We start from the raw sequence: 22,560 nt of genomic DNA on the forward strand, positions 1-22,560 counted from the left end.
GGATGTTGTTCCAGTTCTTGGCGGCAAGGAAGGAGAAGGATCTGCCGCTGCCGGTCTTTCGTTGGATGCGGGAGACAGTGGCGAGGGCGAGGCTGGCGGATTGGAGCTGGCGGGTGGGGGTGTAGAAGCTGAGTCGGCGTTGTGTGCGTGGGTGAGTAGCTTGAAGGTGATCGTGTTTGATGGGGAGCCAGTGTAGGTCTCTCAGGTGAGGGGTGATGTGGCTGTGGCGGGGGACGTTGTGGATGAGTCAGGCGGAGGCATTTTTAATGCGTTGCAGTCGTCGCAGGTGTTTAGTCGGGATGCCTGCGTAGAGCGCGTTGCCGTAGTTCAACCTGCTGTTGACGAGGGCCTGGGTCACCGTTCATCTTGTTTTGGTGGGGATCCACTTGTAGATCCTACGAAGCATGCGGTGGGTGATGTATCAGGAGAAGGAGATGGCGTTGACCTGCTTCGACATGGATAGTGAGGAGTCGAGGATGATTCCCAGGTTGGGTGCGTGGTCGGTGTGTGTCGGTGCTGTTCCTAGCAAGGTTGGCCACCAGGAGTCGTCCCAGGCTGAGGGGGTGGGTCGGAGGATGAGGACCTTCGTCTTGTCCGAGTTCAGCTTCAGTCAACTGCTCCTCATCCATTTGGCAACGGCCTTCATTCCTTTGTGGAGGTTAGTTTTGGTGGTGTGCGGGTCCTTGGTGAGGGAGAGGATCAGTTGGGTGTCGGCGGCGTAGGAGATGATGTTGAGATCGTGTTGGCGAACGACAGGAGCGAGGGGGGCCATGTAGATGTTGAACAGCGTCAGGCTTAGGGATGATCCCTGGGGTACGTCGCAGATGATGTCGGTGGCTTCGGACCGGAAGGGGGGGGGAGGCGGACACTCTGTGTTCTCCCGTAGAGGAAGAATGTGGTCCAGTCAAGGGCTTTCTGCTGGATTCCGGCATCTCGGAGGCGTGTCTTTAGTGTGCGGTGGCAGACCGCGTCGAAGGCGGCTGACAGGTCTAGGCGGATGAGGGCTTAAGTCTCACCATTGTCTAGTTGAATCCTGATTTCGTCTGTGGCGGCGATGAGGGCTATCTCTGTGCTGTGGTTTCTTCGGAATCCGGACTGGAATGGGTCTAGGATATTGTTATCTTCAAGGAATCGGGTCAGTTGTGTGTTGACGACTTTCTCGATGACCTTCGCCGGGAACGGGAGCAGGGATATGGGTCGTAAGACTTATTTTTTTTACAAGCCCGTAAGAAGGAACCACTGGTGGTGGACAACAGCACGGTCAGATTCTTCCCTGATTTTTCCAGAGTGGTTTAAAGACAAAGATCATTCTTCTTGACGGTCAAGAAGAAGCTGCCGCAGATGGAGGCAATGCTGTTCCTGGCTCAACAGAGTAGTGGCCCCCTCAGGCACCAACTTTTTTAGTTCACTGCAGGCGGCATGGGACTGCATTGATCAACATGCTACCGGACAAGCACCTATGGAGCAGCGGAAAAGGGAGGGCATCCAACCTAGAGGAGATCAAAACAAATCTACAGCTGCCCCTTCCAAAGCAGAGAAGCAGCACCATGGTGGTAGTGCTGCCTCTGAGCGCGCCTGGTTCCAGTGGTGCTTCTTCTCCTGTAAGGGACGATCCAAGAGACTTGGACTCGGGTCATAGCACCAGTACGATGGAAGGAGCAAATTGGCGGTAGTCAGCCCTTCTGCAGCGGACGAGATTATTTGACTGTCCTAAAAGCCTCAAGTATTAACAATGGATGGGAGGAAGGGGCGGGAAGGCTCCCATTGACAAACCTTTGCATCTGATAGAGGGGGGGAGAGAGATAAACCTTGGCTGGGTCAAATTTACAGGCTGAACTGTGCATTAACTGGGAGTTAGGATGGTAGGCCACACTGTCAGATCCACCAGATACGAGAAGGGCCAACTATATCCCATATGTTCCACAGCTGGGCATTGTTATTGAATGTTTGGATGAGGAGGGTTTGCTCGCTTGTCCTAGGGAAAGGTAGTTTGGGATGTTACAAGTTTATCGTTAAGAGGTTTGCAGAACTCGCAGACCAGACACCAAAAAAGCAGGGGCCCACGCCCCTGACCGCAAGCACGGGAACTGAGGGCTATCAAAGCCCACCGGCAAATGCACATGATGTACACTAATCGCTGGTAGCCAATCGTACAAGATATTTTCATGGAATGTTAGAGGGATGCACAATATGTCCAAGCGGTATGAAATGTTATCCTTCCTAAATAAACAGTGAGTCCATATTGCTGTATTACAGGAGTCCCACCTGTCTGCAAAGGAGAGGGATGACCTTCGGATAGATGGCGACGTCAATTACATCACACATCGTACTCTGCTTTTGGTAGGGGGGTCTTGATCCGGGTTAGGGCGGGGGTCCCGTTTCAGTGTACCTTGAAGAGGAAAGACCCAGATGGCCGGGATGTGGCAGTGAGGGGCTGGCTGTATGGTCATGATATAGCGATTGTGAGTATATATTGCCCTAACTTAGATCGGGGGACATTCTTGACTAAGATCACAGGTACTCTAGTGGCCCATCTCCCACATTCTGTCATCCTTAGAGGCGACTTTAATTGAATAGCTGACCCCGGATGGATCGTTTGCTCCCACCTCTGAGGGACGTTCCAATAAATAGAGTAGCAAAGACATTGACAGATTGGCAGGACAGGTGGGCCTTAATAGAGTCCTGGAGATGCCTGAACCCAGAGGGCAGGGATTATTCATTTTACTCTCTGGTACATGACCTACATGTTCGGTTAGATACGTTCTTGTGTTCCCCCGATATACATACCCAGATCCAGACAGTGGAATATTTAACACACACACACTGTCCGATCATAACCCAACCCTCCTGCACCTGAGGTGGGGACAGCTGCGCCATAAAATACCAACATGGCGCCTCAAGCCAGAGGCACTAGAGGACCAGATGTTGGTTGAGGAAGTTCGAGAGTGCATCGTGAATTATTTTAATAATTAATGTAGTGCTCAGGGGCAAATGCATGGCGACCTCTATAGGAGTAAGGTGCTTCCTTGAAGCTGACCTTGAGTCTGCGGATAGGGCATTGCGCGCATTAGAGATACAACGGCTAGGGCATCCAGAGTTGGGACATGCTCTACTGGATGCCAAGGAGGAAATGGCCAAACAAACAGAGAGGCTGCATAGCTATGATTATAAGCGGTACATGGAACACACACATGCAGAGGGGGACAGACTGACTTGGTTGGCCAACCAGCCCAGAGAGCCTTCCCGATTCTAGCTATTGGGGACACAATGGGCATATATTATATCGGGCAAGAGAACATAAAAGGAGATTCGTGGAGTTTTACACTACCAGTAGAGACAGGGAGACAACACATTCGGAGAGTACCTGACTGCTATCCCGCTCACCATCCTGGAGGCTGAGAAGGCAGCAGAGATGTACAGGAAATAAGGCCAGCAATTAAGGGACAGGCTAGAGGTAAAACACCCGGAACAGATGGGATGCCCATAAAGCGTTATGCTGCCTATGTTGAAGAATTGGCCCCTAAATTATTGGAATTATATGAGGTGGCTCTAGAAGAGAGGTAACTCACAAGCTCCAACTGGGAAGCACTGATTGTCTCCCTGTTCAAGCCTGGCAAGACCCCCACTGAATGTGAAGCTTACAGATCACCATCAATGTTAAATCTGTATTTTAAAATATTACGTAAGATATTGGCCACGAGGCTCCAACCATGAATGACTGGCCTCATACACCAGGATCAGGCGGGATTCATCCCGGGGCGCAATACGGCTCTTAACATCAGACGACTTATGGCACTTATGATCAGAAGGGATGAAAGAATGGGCAAAGAGATGGTCTTTGTGGTGGATATGGATAAGGCTTTTGACACTCTTGAATGGGAGTTTGCATATGGAGTCCTAGATAAGTTGGGGCTGGGACCGAGCTTCTCCAATTGGGTTAAGCTACTCTACACGAGACCGGTGGCAAAGGATTAGATCAGGATGGACTATATCGGAGAGTTGTGATGTTGGGCAAGGGACTCGGCAGGACTGCCCCCTCTTGCCACTCCTGTTTGTCCTTGCCATGGAACCTCTGGCCTCTCTAGCCCGCTCAGGAGTACGATACCAAGGGATTAGCCTAGGAAATAATACACATTGGGAACATAGAGGAGGATTTACCGGGGGCGCAGGCACTGATGGAGGAGTTTGGAGAGCTGTCCGGATTGAAAATTAATTGGCAGAAATCCAAACTGTTTCCACTGACACTCAACTGGGTACCCTAGGTGTAGTTGGGTACTCTGAAATGGGAGCCCACTGTCTAAAATACATAGAGGTAAAAATATAACATTCTCAAGCAGACATATTTGATGGTAACTTAGGTACGGCCCTGAGGCCTTTAAAGACCAATATGGAATTTTGGAGGGGCCTCCCGGTAGGTATCTCTGGTAGGTAGAGTGGCCCTCCTAAAGATGGTGTTGTTACTACGACTATTATACTTCTTCACAGTACTCCCAGGATGGATTCCCCTGAATTGGCACCCGGACTTACACTCTATAATGACGTCCTTTATGTGGGGCGCGGGTCGTAGGCAGATAGCCCTGAGAACAATGCAGCGCCCAATTCAGGATGGTGGCTTAGTGGTAATTCGAGTGATACTAGCCGATCGATTGCAGTGGTGGCGAGATGGGTAGGAGACTTTCAGTCCCTGATACAGGAGATAGACCCGCTTACGCCAAGCTTGGAAACCGTGTGGAAGCTGTTATTGGGTATAGACAGAGCTACTGCTTAAGATTCTGATGTGGTGTTATTGGCTAGGCACTGTTGGAGAAGAGTTCTCCGAAAGACACATACCAGATTCCCATATTCACCTGATTTACCCATAACTATACTCTGGGTGCTCGCTAGTGAAACAGCTTGGGTGGGCCTTCCGGACTGGGAGGCGACAGGGGCGACAAGACTAGTAGACTTCTACAATGGGGGGGAACTCACGCCATTCGAAGACTTTAGAGAGGGGTATGACCTGCCCCAGAGGCACTTCTTACTACATGCTGGGATTGTAGTGGCGATTAGGGCGCCTGGGGATTGGGACCAGCTGAACACCCTCAACATGCAACCTGCAGCTACATGGGCACAGGGGGAGGTAGAATTAAGGCAATCACTTGTCCAAACAGAGCACTGAGCAAGGACACAATACAAACACTGACCAAGCTACGAGATTGCTGGGCGGAGGATCTGAATATCCCCCTGGAAGACAAACCATGGGAGAATATATTGATAGGTATCCCCAAATCCTCGATAAATGCCAGATTCCGACTCATTCATTTGTTCATTTTGCACAGTGCATACCTCAATCCGGGGCAGATCAATAGATTTTTTCAAAGAGACGATGCGAAATGCCTGAGATGCGAAGAGGTGGGGGCGGAACTACCACATATGTTGTGGGCATGCCCTGAACTGCAGAATTACTGGCAGCAATTACTGCTACCATAGGGGAGGTAATAGAACAACTCATCCTAAGCACCCCTGCACATTGTCTCCTGGGATTGTTTCCAAACAACGCCAAGCTGTGGATCACTAGTAGGTTTCAAGACCTAGCCTTGATCTTAGTTAAGCGTGAGATCACAAGACACTGAAAATCCCCTTTAGGGCCCAAAGTCACCATGTAGAAGGCTGAGTTAGAGAAGTGGCTGGCCTGTGAAGGGAGGGTACTCCTCAGAAATGCCAAAAGAGGCTTTTGGCACGCTGGATCGAGCTAGGGCTGGGGAAGCTCTAGTCAATAGTCTAAAGGAACCCAAGTTAACTTTGGGGAGACATCCCTGGAAGGGGGGGTCCCCACAGAGAAGCTCTGAACACCGAGTTAGGAGAGGGGAGGATATAGGACATAATTGAGGTGGTACGGACTCATTGCTATCTCAGGTCGACAAGGGAGGGATAGAGTGCTTGGAACACGGGCCGGGGAGTAAGAAATTACTATATGTTATGTCTATAATTTCTGGCTGATTGAGCTCTCCTAAGGGGGGGGGGGCTGATGAGAGTTAGGATAGGCAAGGCGTAAATGTACTACTGCTAGAAATACACTGACCTTCCAACTGTTGAATAGAATCGAGAAATTGCTTCAAGGGCATGGAGTGAGAGTGTTAGTGAAATTGTAATGTAAATGTGATTAATATGACGTTTCATCAGAAACCCCAATAAAATATGTTTTTAAAAAAATGTGGAAAATCCGCATGAGTAAGTCATGAGAAAATGTGCATTTACTTTTTTTTTTATTTAGAATTTTTATTTTTTTTTTTATTGAAAGAAGGCCGTACAAAAATATATATATACAGATGTGCGTACAATGATGGCGGTCCTGTCTATGAATAGTCCATTCGTGAGTTCGTTCTCCCTCCACTGGGAGAGGAAAGAAAGAAGAGAGAAAGAAAGAGGGGGGGGGGGGCAAGCTCGTTGTTGTCTTTACTGGGTCTTCCTCAGGTGCTCGTCCAGCGGGTCCCACATGTGTAGCTTGGCTTTATGTTCTTTTGAGAAGGTGCCTGTGATGTTGTCGGCACCCCTCAGGAAGGTGACCCAGTTTACCCATGTCTTGAAGTTTGCTTTGGCTGTGTTTTTCCAGTTCGTTAGGATTATTTTAAGGGCTGCTGTGAGGAGTAGGTCGAGGAGTTCTCTCTCTTCTCTGCTTTTTAGGTTAGCTGTTAGGTGTTCAGTCGCCAGGCTCACGAAGCTGATTTTCAGATCGGTCTTGAGCATGTCGTTCAAGAACGTATTGATTTGTGCCCAGAACCTCTTGACTTTCACGCAGGTGAAGATGAGGTGCTCGAGGGTGCCTTCCTCTTTCAGGCAGTTCCAGCATCTGTCCGAGTCTGCGATGCCGACCTTGTGGAGTTTGGATGGCGTCCAGTAGGCCTTGTGAAGTAGCCAAAATTTTGTTTGCGCTAGCTGTGGTGTGATTTTGTTTGTCGTTGCTGAGCTCCACATTTTCGCTCGTTCCGTTTCACTCAGTTGCCTGCCCAGGAGCGTCTCCCATGTGTTCGTGGCTTTTTTGTTCTGCGCCAGCTTGGATGGGCTCAGGAGCTTATAGATCTTCGCTGTTTGGTGGCCTGCTGATGTGCATTTACAAATGAATTGTGTTCGTTTTCCCAGCAGGAACATAGTTTACCACATCACCATGAAATTATGAGTTTATCCTAACACCTAACAGTCTCAAAATCTACCTCAACTGAACATTTTTAAAGGCACGTTTACACGTTTTCAGCGAGGAAATGGTCATGCAAGGAGTTTGGTAATAAACACAAACTGAATCTGAGAGTGTGCTATTTACTTCCTAACGCTCTCTGAATTGCCTCATTTTCAGTTCCAGCCCTACACATAAAACAGATGAAAATCTTTCATACTTATGGATTTTCTACCATTATTAGTGCATTTTGCGATTCTAAAATTCGTCTTACAATGATTCCGTGTAACCTAACACTACAAATGTCTTCTCTGTTGCACCTAAATTACATTAAGGTGCAAACAGAATTTGGGAAATTGAACCCTATTTGACAACAGTACAAAAAGAGAAATTCATCTGGTTTATATGCGGTGACTAGGCTGCATTGAATGGAATAAAATAATTGAGAGACATTTATAAAATAAGTTCAAAGAGCTGTCTTCTAAAATGTAAAACAATCTATGGAGATTGAAAAGCAAGCAGCTTTGCCAAAAGCAAGAAAACAAGATGGAAAAAACAGACTTGTGCCATGAACCAAGTGCATTTGGACGTGATTAAATTAAAGAAGTGAGAAAGGTGTGGGGGGGAAAAGCCGTAGAAATAAAATGAAGCCCAATTTACAGCAACTTCATCAGTTCAGTGATTGAAACTAAACATTTCCTTGTCCTGCTGAACAAGACAAGCCTGCAATACAAAAGGAAACACGTGACTCACAAATTGAAATTAGTTTTTGGTTTTATGAAAATAAATGTTACAAAAATACCTTTCTGCATCTCCTCCCGAAAGCACAGGGCACCCTCTCCTTTGAGCTTTCCCTCTAGGACTATGCCTCCTTGTAAGGTGGATAGTGTCATCATACTGTCTGGATGATAGCCATCATGATAAGTGGTCAAAAAAATCTCCTTTCCTGTAAAGACCATTTATTGATCAGGGGAGGGATATGATTAAAAATACATGGTATTGCTTACTGGTCCACAACACCTTGTAAAAGGTCGACATGTTTCAGCCAAACAATGCTCATACGATGCAGGTGGCCTTCATCAGGACCAGAGTGTGAGTAGGTGGTCTTATTTCCAGAGCACCTAAGAAGTAGTAAGGGTGAGTTCCAGCAACAGGAGCACGGTAGCAGTGCTAGCAGAGACGGCCATCAATAGATGACTGTGAATATCTCCTGTGTCCCACGGAGGACCACAGCCTCCTTTTAAAGTCAAAGGCAAAAGACTGCACCTATGATCACATCAGCTACTAGCTATTAAGCTCACTGATGAAGAAGAGTAAGTCAATCAGAAATAAGACCACCTACTCACACTCTGGTCCTGATGAAGGCCACCTGACTCGTATGAGCAATTTATGGCCAAAACATGTCGACTTTCCACAAGGTGCTGTGGACAAGCAACTAATACATCTAAGCACCACCATTTGTTTTTAATCATATCCCTCCCCATATCAATAAATGCCCGAGCCCGGCTGTTTACTACTAATTGAGAGGCCTCCGAGTCTGGCTGTGTGTTACTGCAACACAAAAAGTCCAGAGGCTTCAGGGAGTGTTTAACCCTGCTGACTGCAAGTTAAGCCGCTATATAGCAAAAGTCTACACTGGCTCCTTAGAGCACCCCTGCTATTCAAGCCAAAAATAACAACCCACATGTGAGTCCATGTTGCTTGCTGACAGCCACTCTTGGAGTCCTCTCCTTATGTTGCCGCTGGTTCCGTGAGGCTGCGCCTGGATGACTGGGCATGAGTGGAGGGAGTCACCTTGCGGCGGCCTTCGTGCCTGGATTAGCTGAGTGCATCCAGCCCCAACAGCATCTCCTGGTTGCTTCAGGGTATCCATGGCAGTGACAACTTGTAACGCTAAACATCTGCTTACTTGTCCTTTGCATGTGGAGTTGGCCACTTCACTAGAATTCCAATTAGGCCCGATTATGAATACCTCTTGAAAAATTCCCGTTTTTTCTTCACCCCGAATTACTGTCAACGGGAGTCCCGATAATTCTGGGGGCACAAAAATATGAATTACACATTTTGGGGAATAACATGCGTAAAACGGTGCGTTCATGCTGATTTCTACATGCTTCCCCCGGTCTTTCACAGGGACATTTCAGCTGTTTTTATTGTGAAAAACAAAAACGTATAATTCAGTTGGGCCTGGTAACTGCAGTTACTGTGCTAGACCCACAATGTCTGGTCCAGTGGTACGGAGGGCATTAGTCCTTTGTTTCACACATCTGTGTCTTTCATAGTTACTCTATATAATGCTTTAATCCGTGTTCTCAGGTGTTTTTACTAGATAATTCCAAGCTAAAGTCACAGCTAGTAACAGCGCACTGCCTCACCTAGGTGGTACAGGCATCGTAAAATGTCTTATTATTTAAACTGTTCCTTTGACAATATTTAAATCCCATTCTTGTGGTCTCCTCCACTTAATCAAACCTCATGTTCGCGCTATATAAAACTTTAGAAATAAATAAATAAATAAATAAATAAACACAATTACCTCATCCACTGCAGCTTGTAGTTCTTTTTAATCCAGTAGTCTTCTTCCATCCTTGCTCTTACTACTACTACAACGTTACTACAATCAATGCATTTGGAAACCCTTTCACTATCAAGATATTACGTATTTTCTCTCTATAAAGAAACACGAGTTTCAAAATACATAATTACTTTGTGGGCATAAAATGCCATTTGTTTGATGTCAATAGCGTACACCAGACCAACTTCACTGTTACATTTTCCTTCTTGTCAATGTTTTTGAGGGTAGAGTTTATCAAATAATGCATATCTACTAACAGACCATCACTCACTATAATCCTTATGCCGCGGTCTTAAATATATATATATTTTTAAAGAATGTTGTATAGCGTGAACAAGACCCAAGACATCGGGTATCAGAGCGCTTTACATGAGCACCAGTTTCGTTACAGATGGACACATTCATTTTTGTTAGGCACGGGGAGATGCAGGGGCAGATTAACAAGCCCCTTGCGCCTCCTTTACGCCGCCGTTGAATCACTTTTGTGACGCAGCGGCGGCGCAAAGCCAGCGCCATGCTGCAGGGTATTTACAACGTGACGCATCTGGAAGATGTGTCACGTTGTAAAGCCCTACGCCACATGTAGGCGTTCCTGCGCAGGGTGGCGTTCCGGTGCAGGAACGCCTCCTAAAAGTGTCTGAATTAAATCTACAAGATTTCACTCAGTCACTTTTAACCTCTTGGATGCTATGGGAATTCCCCTGCTGTGCTGGGATTTCGTGATCCTCATTGGTTTATGACGAGCTGGGCTCGTCATGAGCGTGCGAGGAGGCTACTGCATGACGAGCCCAGCTCGTCATGAGCGTGGAAGGGGTTAAGGCCACGCTGCGTCGAAACCCTGCGCCTGCTTGAAGCAGGCGTAAGGATTAACGCAGCATGTTAGGGATAGTGCACCCCAGAGCCTTGCTGGAGCTGTGTCGCGCTTGCGACGCAACTCCAGCAATGCGCCGTCTTACCGACGGGGGATGCGACACACATCTGCCCATCCGTGCGCCACATTGTAAATGCGGCACATTAGTGGTGGCGCACGGGTGGGCAGATGTATCGCAACTCTTCTGCCGCATCCCTGCAGAAAGTACAGCGCTACAGCGCCGCTGTAGCCCGGTATGTGGACTATTCCATACGCTTGGGACCATGCAATGAATATCCAGACCTCAACGAGTGCAATATTTTCCATGAGTGATTTGGTTTCTCGACGTTCTCGTAAACACAGTCATCGCCGTTTAAACTAACCTACGTCCACTACCTCTCGACGGCACAACCAATAGAAAATTTCACGTTATCCGCACTGTGAGTCCCTGCGAATCGATTCAGTACATATATGCTGACCAAAACTCAGAGCGTTCAATTATTGATCTACAGCCTTACAGTCTAGTGGACTAAGGCTACTATTGACACGAAAAATACAGTATTGCAACCTACACCCTTCCATCTGGACCAAAGGATCCCTATCTATAGAGGTTCCACCTTAAACGCCGGACTATTTATTATTGATTGAACCATTCATCCAATCTGAGGCTTCACACTTTCCTGGGTGACTTACCTCATAAGTCCGAATAAGGTTTTATTGTTTTGTACATGGCACACAGCCGAAACGCGCATAGGACACTGATTAACTAAAGCCATGCCAAAAATTACTGTTTTCTGAAATATAGTAAAATTATCATTTTGTTTGTATGTTGTTGAGATTTATAGTATCTTGTCAATCTCTCATATATCCATGATAGAGACTGTATTCACTGTATGTCATCTAATCTATGGAAGACATTTTGTATTTTTGGTTGTCTTAACTCAGCGTAAACATACATACAGATGGTGATATGTTCTATGTTTGTTTAAGTCTAACCTATCTATATAAAAAATAACAAATAAAAAATATTTTTGATACCATTATACAGAGGTTGCATGTATATGTCTTTAATACTGTTTAGGTCCATATTCAATTGTATTGCTCCTGAAACTATGATATTTACACCCTAGTTATTTTCCCTGATTCAGGAAGTGTTGTCCGGGGTACCCTTGTTCTTACACCCACAGCATCCCTGCTGATTAGCAGAGATGCGTCAGAAGTAGTAAATCTGCCCCTCTGTGATTTGCCCAGAATCACAGGATGTTGAATGTCGTTGCTGAGAATCGAACCCAGTTCCCCAGCTTCAAGGTGGACCGCTCTAGCCGTAAGGTTAATTACACTGAGTGGGCTCTGACCCAGGGCCCCCATCTTTAAATGGGTCCCTTCATTAACCTTTCAGGACAATTCCCACTCTGTCTAGAGTTTAAAAAAATAACCAGTTTGTTTACTCAATTTCTTAGTATGCCCCTCCCCCCAGGCTATCTAATGCTAGATAGCTAGATAGACTTAAGGAAAATACTTTTTCTATTTTATTCCGGTTTGATTCAGCAAGTATGCTAACCTTTCAAAGTGCATAGACATAGCCTTGCTGCACTGGCCTTTGTCTTTATTCAGTGTGACACTTACTGTGCAGTAAAGACTGGCATGGTGTGGTTCCTCTCCGATTGCTTCATCCTTTTGGGGATGCTGCCAGGTGGTGCAGTCACAGGTTGCTCTTCCGGATTCTGAATACAGTCAGTGCAGTAAACAAAATCACCCATCAGCCCTGTGTACCCGAATAGCCCTGCAGACTAGCTACAGTGTAAAGAAACCATCTTTATACCCAGCGTTTCCGGAGAATCTGAGACCTATATCTTTACTTCCCTACTTTGCTAAAATTGCAGCGAAACATCTGAATATGCAACTGACTACGTTCTTGGAATAAAGACTGGTTCTCCATGAAACCCAGTCTTGTTTCAGGCTGCTTCACAGCACCGAATCGGCCTTACTTTTGGCTTTTGAGGCCTTGAAAATTGCAGTTGATGAGGGTAGAACAACCGCACTGATTTTACTGGACTTGAGTGCTGCGTTTGACATGGTCTCCCACGGCCTGTGGGAGGCCGAGGTTGGGGGCAACTCATGGGAACGGATCAAGCACTTCTTGCAGAATAGATCCTTCCAGGTCTTACAACACCCTTTTAAGTCCAAGGTATGTCCTCTGTCTCAAGGGGTACCACAGGGCTCAGCCCTCAGCCCTACTCTATTTCATGTTTACATGCGCACCCTGGCAGAGATTGTGCTGAAACATGGGGTGAAACTGGTGTCATATGCCGAGGACACTCAGTTGATTGTTACATTGAAGCACAAGGAGGCAGGAATGACATCTGATTTCAAGACATGCTTGAGGGATCTTTCTAACTGGATGAAGTTCAGCTGCTTGCAACTGTCAGTCAGTCAGTCAAACCACTTTTATTCAATTATTTAAAATCACAAAAAGTACAATACACATTTAAAAATTAGCACAATCATATCAAATATATAAAACATCATGGGCGTTAGTAAATATTTCATTAACGTTAAAAACAGTCAAGTGCATATCAAATTCAATCTGTGGAAAAATAAATGATTTCAAACAGGATTTATCAGAGAAAGTCTCTTTTTTTAAGTTGTACAGCTGCAACCAGAAAGCTAGCGATGTTAAAAATATCCCAGGTGTTGCTAAGCATTTGTAAATAAAGAAGAGCTGGCTTGATCTGTAGGAAACCCTTTCCCCTCAAAAGAGGGACTAGAAACCTCCTTCATATTTCTGCATAAAAGTCACAACACATAAAATGCAGTGTGTCCTGTGAAGAAAAATTGTCACACTGACATGGATCTATGTTTAGACCAGCCTGAGATAGTACCCAGGGAGAAATGAATTAAATTAAAACGGAATCTGGTCAGGAGCCACTGATGGAAGGGCTTGGTCACTATTCTCAAGTAGGGCTCAATTGATGGAAATGATATTACAGGATAATGGGCCCTAACAAGAGGTTTCTGTAGCACCCCCAAATAAGTAAAAGAGGGCACCTTAGCTCCATTACAATAAAACGATTTAATTTTCCTATTTCTTTTACCAGCTATCATAATATGGGATTTCTTGATATTAACTGACAGATCCAAAGATTTCATAAAATCACCATTCAAAAGCCGCTGAAGGCCTACAGCAGTACGAGCTAATAGTACTGCATCATTCGCAAATAGGAGGAGCGGGATAATCAGTTCTCCTACACACGGAATATCCAAACAAGCCTCCGCCAAAGATTTTTCTAGGGCATTGATATAAATGGGAAAAAGAATTGGGGCCAAAATACATCCCTGTCAGACGCTCCTCCCTAACTTAGACTGCCTTGTACATTTGCCATCCTGCGTAACCCTTACTGTTGCAGAAATATCCCGATGCAGGTCAGCCAAAAAATGAACTAGAGAAGGATCAATGCCAATATTTAGCAAAATAGTCCACAGCTTCGACCTGTTAACCAGATTGAACGCTGAAGAAAGGTCCATAAACCCCATGTAAAACGAACGTTCTTAAGCTATTGTATATTTGCTTATTAAAAGATGTAGATTCAGACACTGATCCAGAGTACTTCTGCTTGCAACTGAATGAAGGAAAGACTGAAGTGATGGTAGTTCGTAAGCAGCCCTCCATATGGTCACATTTGTGGTGGCCGGAGGAACTGGGACTTACTCCGACTCCCAAAGCTAAGGTCAAGAATTTGGGAGCTTGTGCGTGTGATCAGGCTTTTGCCCGCTGCCATTGGCTTTAGCGTGTTTTTTTTACAAAAAATAAGGCGCGCAATTGGGCAAAGGCGGACGCATGTCCCGCCTTTGCTCCGCCCATTCCCATCGGTGTCTAGCATGTGCATCTGCGCCGCACATATGACAGGCTCCTTCGCCCCCGCTCCTCTGTGGTGCGCGCGCACCACTAGTTTAGATTTCCGCCCTCGTTTACACATGTTTTAGAAGGATCATCGAGTCTGGCAAACGTCAAACACCATACTTTATTTTCTTTTTACATTTGACCACAAGGAGTTGTTGACGTTGTGCGTGTGTCTATATATACGACTATAAATCGGGGGTATTTCACAGTCAAAAGATAACTGTACTGTATGTAGATCTTTAATGACATGGTAATGTCCTGCAATATAAATTATTGAGAGTATATTTTCATGTTCCTTGGATGCGAGCCGTCACTATTTTTTCGCTCTCTGAAGTGAGCAAGCCTAGCTCTCCCGGCCTCCAGCTTTCTCCTTCCGTCCTCCTCTGATGGCTCCATGAAGTGAAATGGGGGCGCTCCTCTTCTCCTGATGGGCTGTTCTTGTTCCTGCTGTTCCGAGGGTCGTACTGTTCTCTCAAGTTGTTCCTGGGACCCTACTCATTTACTTGCGTCAAATCCAGTCAAAGTCCTAAGCGGAGCGGATTAGAGCTGAACAGCGTTGAGACGCGTTCTGAGCATTTCCCTAGCGCACTCCTTTCTAGGGACGCTGCTGATGCGGGCCCCGGGGGAAGCAGGTCAGCAGACCAGTCTTTCCCCCGGGGTATTCGCGCAATAGGACGGGCGGGAGGAAATTAGGTAAGGGGTGGGTTTAGGGGGTGGGGGGAGTTACGAGGTTACTTAAGGGGACAGGAGGGGAAGGACTTCCTCTTCCTGTCCCCGGTGTCTCAGGGTGCAGTTTAGTTTGTTGTGCGGTAGTAGTTAGTGTAGGCGGGGGTGCATTGGAAGGACAAGAGTCGCCACTGGTGCCCCGGTGTGCGGCGTGTTCGCGGATTTCAGCGGCGGTGAATTTTTGATCACAGTGAGTCGGGAAGCGCTGCGGGTGCCATGGCAACGCCCGATGCAGCGGCAGTGCGGGTGGCCCTACAGGTGCTCGGCCGGGCTGGGAGGGCCGACCTCCTCCAGCCTGGTGTTCTTGAACAGGCATGGGTCGGGATGGCCCGACCAAAGAGAGCTGACTCAGCGGGGGTTTTCGCGGCAGTTACCGCGTGCTTGGATGAGCCCCAGGGGGCTCGAGGTGCTGGAGCAGGGCGGGGGAGGGGCAAGAAGGACCAGGAGGGCCCGAAACGCGGGGGGAGGCGGCTGAGCCTCCCTGCTCGCGAGGCAGAGGTCAGTGTGGTGCTGGGGGGAGAGGGTGGCCAGGGGAAGGGGCCCGGGGACCACAGTCAGATGGCAGGGGAGGACCAGTTGGTTTTGCCCCCTTTACCTCCACTGGTTGGGGGTACTGGAGGGGGGGGTAGTTGGTAGATTATGGGGAGAGCAGTGAGGGCAGTGGGATGGAGGACCTGGGGGAGTGGGAGCAGGTGGCTGGAGAGGAGTTCGCCCTCATGCTCACCGAAGGGGAGTCCGGGGAGGAGGAAGGGGGCCCCGCAGGGGGGCAGCCAGTGCAGCCAGTGGACCTGTCTAAGGGCAAGAAGGGGGTAGTCAGGGCACAGGGGTCCAAGGGCAAGGGACCAAAGAAGACACAGCAGGCAGGGGGAGCGGGATTAGGGAAAGGGGCACCTCCGGTGTCCCCGCCAGGGAAGGGTCCCTTAGGGGACATGGAAAGACAGGGGTCGTCTTACGCCAGATGGGAGCTCATGTCAGAGGAGGAGCAGATTCGCGACCAGCGTCGCATTATTGAGGAGGCGGAGAGCGAATGGCAGCGCTTATGCGCTGCCAGAGAGGCGAAGGCGGGTGGGGTGCCAAGGGGCAATGGGGCCCCGGCACCTGCGCATGGGGGGCGGCCTGCTACTGGCGCGGAGGTGAGGGTTCCTGGGGTGTCCGGGGAGTGGGTCTGGGTAGAAGGGTCAGGGACTGCCTTGGCGGCGCAGAGACCTGGTGACACTGGGGCCTCCCCGGGCGCATACGGCTCGGGGGGGGGGGGGGGGGGGGTACAGGCCGACAAGTACAGCTGGCAGAGGCCGGAGTGGGCCGGCGGGGCGCAAGACTGCCTCCAAATGCCGGGACAAAGCAGCAGGGGGGTCCGTGGCAGCCTGCCCTCCACCTAGGGAGCAGGCACCGGCGATGTTGGAGTGCGAGTTTGTGCCTGGAGTGAAAGGGAAAGGTGCGAAGAGGGTGGTGACTGAGGTGCGTGAGGTGATGGAGGATGAGGTGTTGGGCTATGAGGATGAAGAGGATGAGCTGGAGGAAGGTGAGGTGAGAGATTCTGTGAGTTGGGGAAAGAGCAGAATGGCACCGGACAAGCCGGGATTTTTCCCGGAGGCACAGGCTGGCGCCGGTCGGGCCAGCAGAGGGGCAGTGACACCGGCGGACTCACGGAGAACTGAACGGGACGCCCCTGCAACTCTTTCAGGTGAGGGCGCTTGGTGGGATGCTTGGGGGGATGGGGCGAAAGAAGGGAGGAAGAAGGCCTGCCGGTCGGTGGGTGTGGGAGAGGGGTCTGTGAGGGATTTCGGGGCCTCGAAGGGAGCGGAGACGGCTCCGATGGATGGTAAAAAGCAGGTTGTGATGGCCAGTGCACAGACGGATACGTCGGAGGATGATGGGGGAAAGGGTAATGGGGTTGAGTAAGCTCGGAAGAAGTTACCGTACATGGGCATGGGTATGCCCCTTGGGTCACATTTATCTGAGAAGACGAAGGCGCGGATTTGGAAACATGAATATGTTGATGTTTTTAAGCTGCTACACAGAGAGATTCAGGCGAAGGACGGGTCTAAGGAGGAGGAATGGGAGTTGACCAGGCGGCCGAGAGTGCCGGTGACGATGGAGAATTGGACGTCGGCCTTTCTGATTTATGCGAGTATCTATTGTGAGAAGCATGCAGATGGGGCGATTGCGTTATTTAAGTATATGGACGTGATTCGGAAAGGCGCAGTTGCATTTTGGTGGTTTTGCCTGGTTGAACTATGACGAGGAGTTCAGGGCCAGGATTAGTGTGAACCCGGACAAGCCGTGGGGGAACGTTGACCAGGAACTCTGGGTTCAGTGGATGTCATTGACGCAGGCGGTGGCTTCTACGCATACGGCCAGTGGCCTTCCGGTTACCTATCGGTCTTTTCAGTGGCGCCCCGCCCAGTCTGGGGCGGGTGGGTCAGGCGTTGCCGGGGGACAGGGAGCTCAGGCGGTGTGGACAGGGGCAGCTGGCCAGCAGTACAAGCCAGGATCCACTGGGGCCTATTGGGGCTTCAATAAGGGATTCTGCAACCGCCCTTCCTGGAAATTCCAACATGAGTGTTCCAAGTGCGGGGGACGTCACGCGGTCATGCAATGCCTCACGTTGGCTACACCCTCAGAGCAGTGGAAGTTTGCAAGAGGCAGGGGACAGGTTGGGCCGAAGGGCCCATACTCCGGTTAGGGTGGAGGCCATCTGTCCGTGGCTCTCCCGGTATCCTGATAGAGAGGCTGCGTTGAGACTGTACTGGGGATTTGTGGAGGGTTTTCGGATTGGCTATCAGGGACCGAGGGAGCAGCGTTGGGCGGAGAACTTGCGGTCGGCCAGAGAATTGCCGGAGGTGGTGGCGAGCAAATTGGAGAAGGAGGTTTTGGAAGGCAGGATCGCGGGTCCGTTGGAGGAGTGGCCGATGTCAGATCTCATGGTCTCCCCGTTGGGGGTGGTCCCCAAGAAGGAACAGGGGGAGTTCAGGTTGATCCATCATCTGTCGTGGCCGGAGGGAGGTTCTGTGAATTACTTCATCGCGGAAGAGGACTCTAGGGTCTTGTATGCGTCGGTGGATGATGCCATCGGTTTGGTGCGGGCGTGTGGGGTGGGGGCTGAGCTGGCCAAGTGTGACATCAAGTCGGCCTTTCGCCTCCTTCCCATTCATCCGGCGGATTTTTCCCTGTTAGGGATGCAGTTTGCAGGGGCCATTTTCGTCGACATGGTGTTGCCAATGGGTTGTGCAGTTTCCTGCGCACTCTTTGAGACCTTCAGTTCCTTTTTGCAGTGGGCTTTTGTTGATCGCAGTGGGCACCGGCTGGTGTCTCACTATTTGGATGATTTCTTGTTTGTTGGACTGGGTCAGACGGGAGAGTGTGGGAAGGCCTTGGGTCAATTTCAGCGGATGGCGCAAGAATTTGGGGTGCCTTTGGCGCCGGAGAAGACGGCAGGGCCTAGTTGCTGTATTACCTTCTTAGGCATCGAACTGGACTCAGTGGCTTGGCAGGCGAGGTTGCCGTTGCAGAAGGTGGCGGAGATGCAGGAAGTTTTGAGACAGGTGCTTGCTGCTCGCAAGATTGAGTTGAGGTTGGTGCAGCGTTTGCTGGGGCTGTTGAACTTTGCTTCCAGGGTGGTGAGGGCTGGAAGGACATTTTGTAGACGCCTCGGCATGGCCATGTCGGGGGCGGTTCTCCCTCATCACAGGGTCAGGGTCACGCTGGGAGTGCGGTGTGACTTGCGGGTCTGGCTGGTGTTTCTGGAGGACTTCAATGGTGTTTCTTTGGACTTTGCGCGGGACAAGATGGTGTGGCAGGTACAACTCTACTCAGATGCGGCGGGAGCGTCTGGTTTCGGGGTGTTCTGGGACGGCCGTTGGTGTGCGGAGCAGTGGCCGGCCCACTGGCTGCACCAGGGCAGGAGCATTGCTTTCCTGGAGTTCTTCCCGCTGTTGGTGGCGTTGTTGGTTTGGGGCCCAGAATTCCAGAACAGGTCGGTGTTGTTCCACGTGGACAACATGACGGTCGTGGAGTTGGTGAATAATCAGAAAGCAAAAGACCTGCGAGTGCTGCGCTTGCTGCGAAGTTTCATGCTGCTGTGTTTGCGTTTCAATGTGCTTTTTCGCGCGCAACATGTGCCTGGCGTAAGTAATGAAATTACGGATGCGTTATCTCGTTCGCAGTGGCAGCGCATCAGGAAGCTGGCTCCGGGAGCGGAGGCTTGCAAGACCAAGGTGCCGGAGGGTATCTGGGTGTGGGGGGAATGAGAGTGGTGGGTTTGGTTGAAAGACCGATAGCCGAGTCCACTAGGCGTTCGTACAGGTTGGCGTGGTCTGAGTTTGGGGCCATTTTGGGTTAGAAGAAAGGTGCTTGGAGGATGTCCAAGGAGGCGTGCGAGCAAGGGGTGGTGCGTTTTGTTCTGGACTGCATGGACAGAGGTTTGTCTCAGACAACGATTGCAGGCAAGTTGGCAGGTGTTTCTTTTTACAGCATGGTTGGGGACGTGTGAGGGCGGAGGGGGGAGGAGGGGAGGTTCCTCGTGAGGCGATTTCGTTTGAGCTGTTGGATGGGATTTTGGGTGAGTTGCCGTTTTGTTGTTATGACAAGGATGAAGTGGCGTTGTTCCGTTTATGCATGGTGTGGATGTTCTTTGGGGCTTTTTGGGTGTCATAGTTGTTGGGGGCTCGCGGGGCGCCGGGGCGGGTGTTTTCGGATGTGCGTTTGGATGGGGCCCGGCTGGGCATTTGGTTGGGACGTTCCAAGACGGACCAGGTTGGTCGTGGTAAATGGGTGTGGTTGGCAGAGAGCGGTTGTGCGGATGTGTGCCCGGTGCGTGAGTGGCGAGGTTTCTGTGGGCGAGTGCAGAGGTTGGAGGGTGAGATCTTCCTACGTGCGTCTACGAGGCGTTTGACGTCCTTCCAGTTGCTGGCGGTGTTGAGATTGGCTCTGCGGAGGCTTGGCAGGGATCCGGCACGTTTTGGCATGCACTCGTTTAGGATCGGGGCGGCCATGGCAGCGGCGGGGCTAGGTTGGTCGTGGGAGGAGATTCGGCGGATTGGTCGCTGGCGGTCTCGCTGCTACGAACGCTATGTGCGCAAGTGAAGGGGGGGCGCGAGCTAGCCTTGGCGGCTGCGATTTGTTGTTGCACTTTTGTTTTGCCGTGGTACTAATCTCTTTCTCTTCGTAGGTTGTGTTCGGGGGCCGGGGGCCAAGACGGTCACTTGGATTGTGGGACATTCATTTGTACATTGGGCCTCGAAGCTTGCGGACAGGCAGGTGTACTGTCGTAGCCTGGGCCTGAGGAGCAGTCATCATGAGGTCCAATGGTGGGGTAAGAGCGGAATGCGTTGGGGCGAATTGCTGCCATGGCTTACGAAGAAGGTGTCACAGCTGGGCTGTCCGGACATGCTTGTGATCCATTTAGGGGAGAATGACTTGGTGAGGCAATCAGGGGTGTCCTTGTTACACCTGATGCAGCGGGACTTGGAGGCAATGAAGCGCAATCTGGCTGGCGCCTGTATTGTGTGGACTAAATTCATACCACGACGGATCTGGAGGGGGGCTCTTAAGCCGGCGGCCATTGAAAGGGCCCGTAGGAAATTGAACAGGGCAATGAGACTTTTTTGTGCTGTTCATGGACTTAAAGTGCTGGCTCATGGCGGGCTCAGGCTGGAGGAGCCGCTTCTCTTTCGAGATGATGGCGTGCACCTTTCGCACATGGGAAACGCATACTACCTTATGGAGCTGCGGGATCTGCTCAGCTTTTTGTGGAATGAGTCGATATGGTGCAGGCTTGATTGAGTGTGAAAGGTGCACGATTGGTGGGGCAGGTAACCGCCCTCCGGGGGTTCCCTGGGTGGCGTCCTTGACGGGCAGAATCACCCTTCCGGGGAGGGGGTTACAGGTGCAGGATGGGGGTGTGGTAGACGGGAGTGCAATGGATGGAGATGATGGAGGAGGTTGGAAGTGAAAAGGGGAAGTGAATGGTATACGTGAAGAGGCGTGGTGTGAATTGGGAGTGGCTATTGGAGTACGTAAGTGGATGATGGTTGAGAGGCAGGATGTTTGGGGGATTGTAAATTGTTAATGATGTTATGTTAATTTGGCTGTCATGCCTGTCCTAATAAAATGGCCTTTTACGCTAACTGATGCGTGGAGTGGTTATTGCGCGATGCTGACAGCTGCCCTCCCCGTAGGTAAGGGCCGCGCTCGAGGGTGCTGAGGAATAAGGGGCGCACTGCAGGGATTAGTCCCCAGCTCCAAATGTGCATCTCTGTACCCTCCCTGCACATACCAGTCCCCTTAAATTATGCTTAGACTGGTATACAGATCCTGCACCACCCCCGCACCTCCACCCCATCTTCTGGTCTCTGCTCAGTCGTCCCTGCACCCCCGTCTAATGCCACTGCCCCTCCCTGTGTATTGTATTATTATATTAATTTAATTATATTTGTTTGTGTGTGCGTCCTCGCTTCACAAACGGGCGGTTCACGCAATGTTGTTTTAATTGTTGCAATTATTATTTTCATTGAGCACTTTTTTAAGTGACAGCTCTTTTAAATCGTGGCTTCGTGTAGCTGCTGAACTTTCACCCCTCCCACGTTCCCATGCTGGACTTCCAGGCCCCAGGAAGCAGAAGCTCCTCATCCTCCCTGCGGCCGATGAACACTGGGGACCCCTGTAACCCACAGCACCCTTTAGTCTAAGTATTTGTACTGGGTTTCCGTTCCTTCTTCTGCTTGGTTTCCTCACCCTCCACAGTTTTAATAACAGAACACGTTGTGTTTGTGGCAATTCTCACTATGTGTGCATGTGTGATTTTATAGGATGGGATATTACAATGCAGATTGTTTAAAGACACCATTGAAATGGCTTCCTGAACGTGCACAGGTCAGGCAGCCCCAGCCTGTGTGCAGGATCAGTGTGGAAGTGATCGTCCGCCCCAAGAACAAACCAAGAATCCGGGGAACGTTCAAGCTTGCTCACTTGTGGCTCCTTTGATTTGAGTTAAATTCTGGATATCCCACAGTTCACAAAATGTTGAGCATTTTAACCCATGTTTTCAGCGCTCAAGGTATAAAGGTCAATTATTTCCTGAAAACCTTCTGGTTCCTCGTTTAATTAATTAAATAAGTTAGGCCAGTTTACAGCCAAACAGCTGTCTTGCCGTCCGTGGGACGGAAGTTTACCGTTCTGCTGGGCTGTTTTGGGCACTGGGTTTGACAGTCTATATGGCAAATCACAAATGACTTACATACAGTGTTGTTCTTGCCTGGTCTGTATTCATCTTAATGCCACCAAGTATGCTCCACACATACAGATCACTCTTAGTACTTGCAGTCGATCAATGTTAGTGTATTTGTCTGTTTTCAACT

At 49.6% G+C, this 22,560-nt stretch overlaps 1 protein-coding gene across 1 annotated transcript; it reads left to right on the plus strand.

The window, feature by feature from the left end:
* The first annotated feature begins 16,597 nt into the window (after nucleotides 1–16,597).
* Nucleotides 16,598–21,198, plus strand: LOC144822957 (uncharacterized). Its single transcript, XM_078681031.1, has 2 exons — nucleotides 16,598–16,724; nucleotides 20,373–21,198. The coding sequence occupies exons 1-2, from the start codon at nucleotides 16,598–16,600 to the stop codon at nucleotides 20,984–20,986; spliced, it is 741 nt and encodes a 246-aa protein (XP_078537157.1). The 3' UTR covers nucleotides 20,987–21,198.
* The last annotated feature ends 1,362 nt before the right edge of the window (nucleotides 21,199–22,560 follow it).

The sequence above is a fragment of the Lissotriton helveticus genome, chromosome 3_1 (assembly GCF_964261635.1).
Source record: "Lissotriton helveticus chromosome 3_1, aLisHel1.1, whole genome shotgun sequence".
NCBI lineage: Eukaryota > Metazoa > Chordata > Amphibia > Caudata > Salamandridae > Lissotriton > Lissotriton helveticus.

What these genes read in the sequence shown, in the direction of transcription:
- LOC144822957 (XM_078681031.1), top strand. Translation starts at nt 16,598, where the DNA reads ATGTTGGAGTGCGAGTTTGTGCCTGGAGTGAAAGGGAAAGGTGCGAAG. An exon ending in AGAGGATGAGCTGGAGGAAG is followed by an intron (nt 16,725 to 20,372) that starts GTGAGGTGAGAG and finishes TTCTCTTCGTAG; the next exon opens with GTTGTGTTCGGGGGCCGGGG.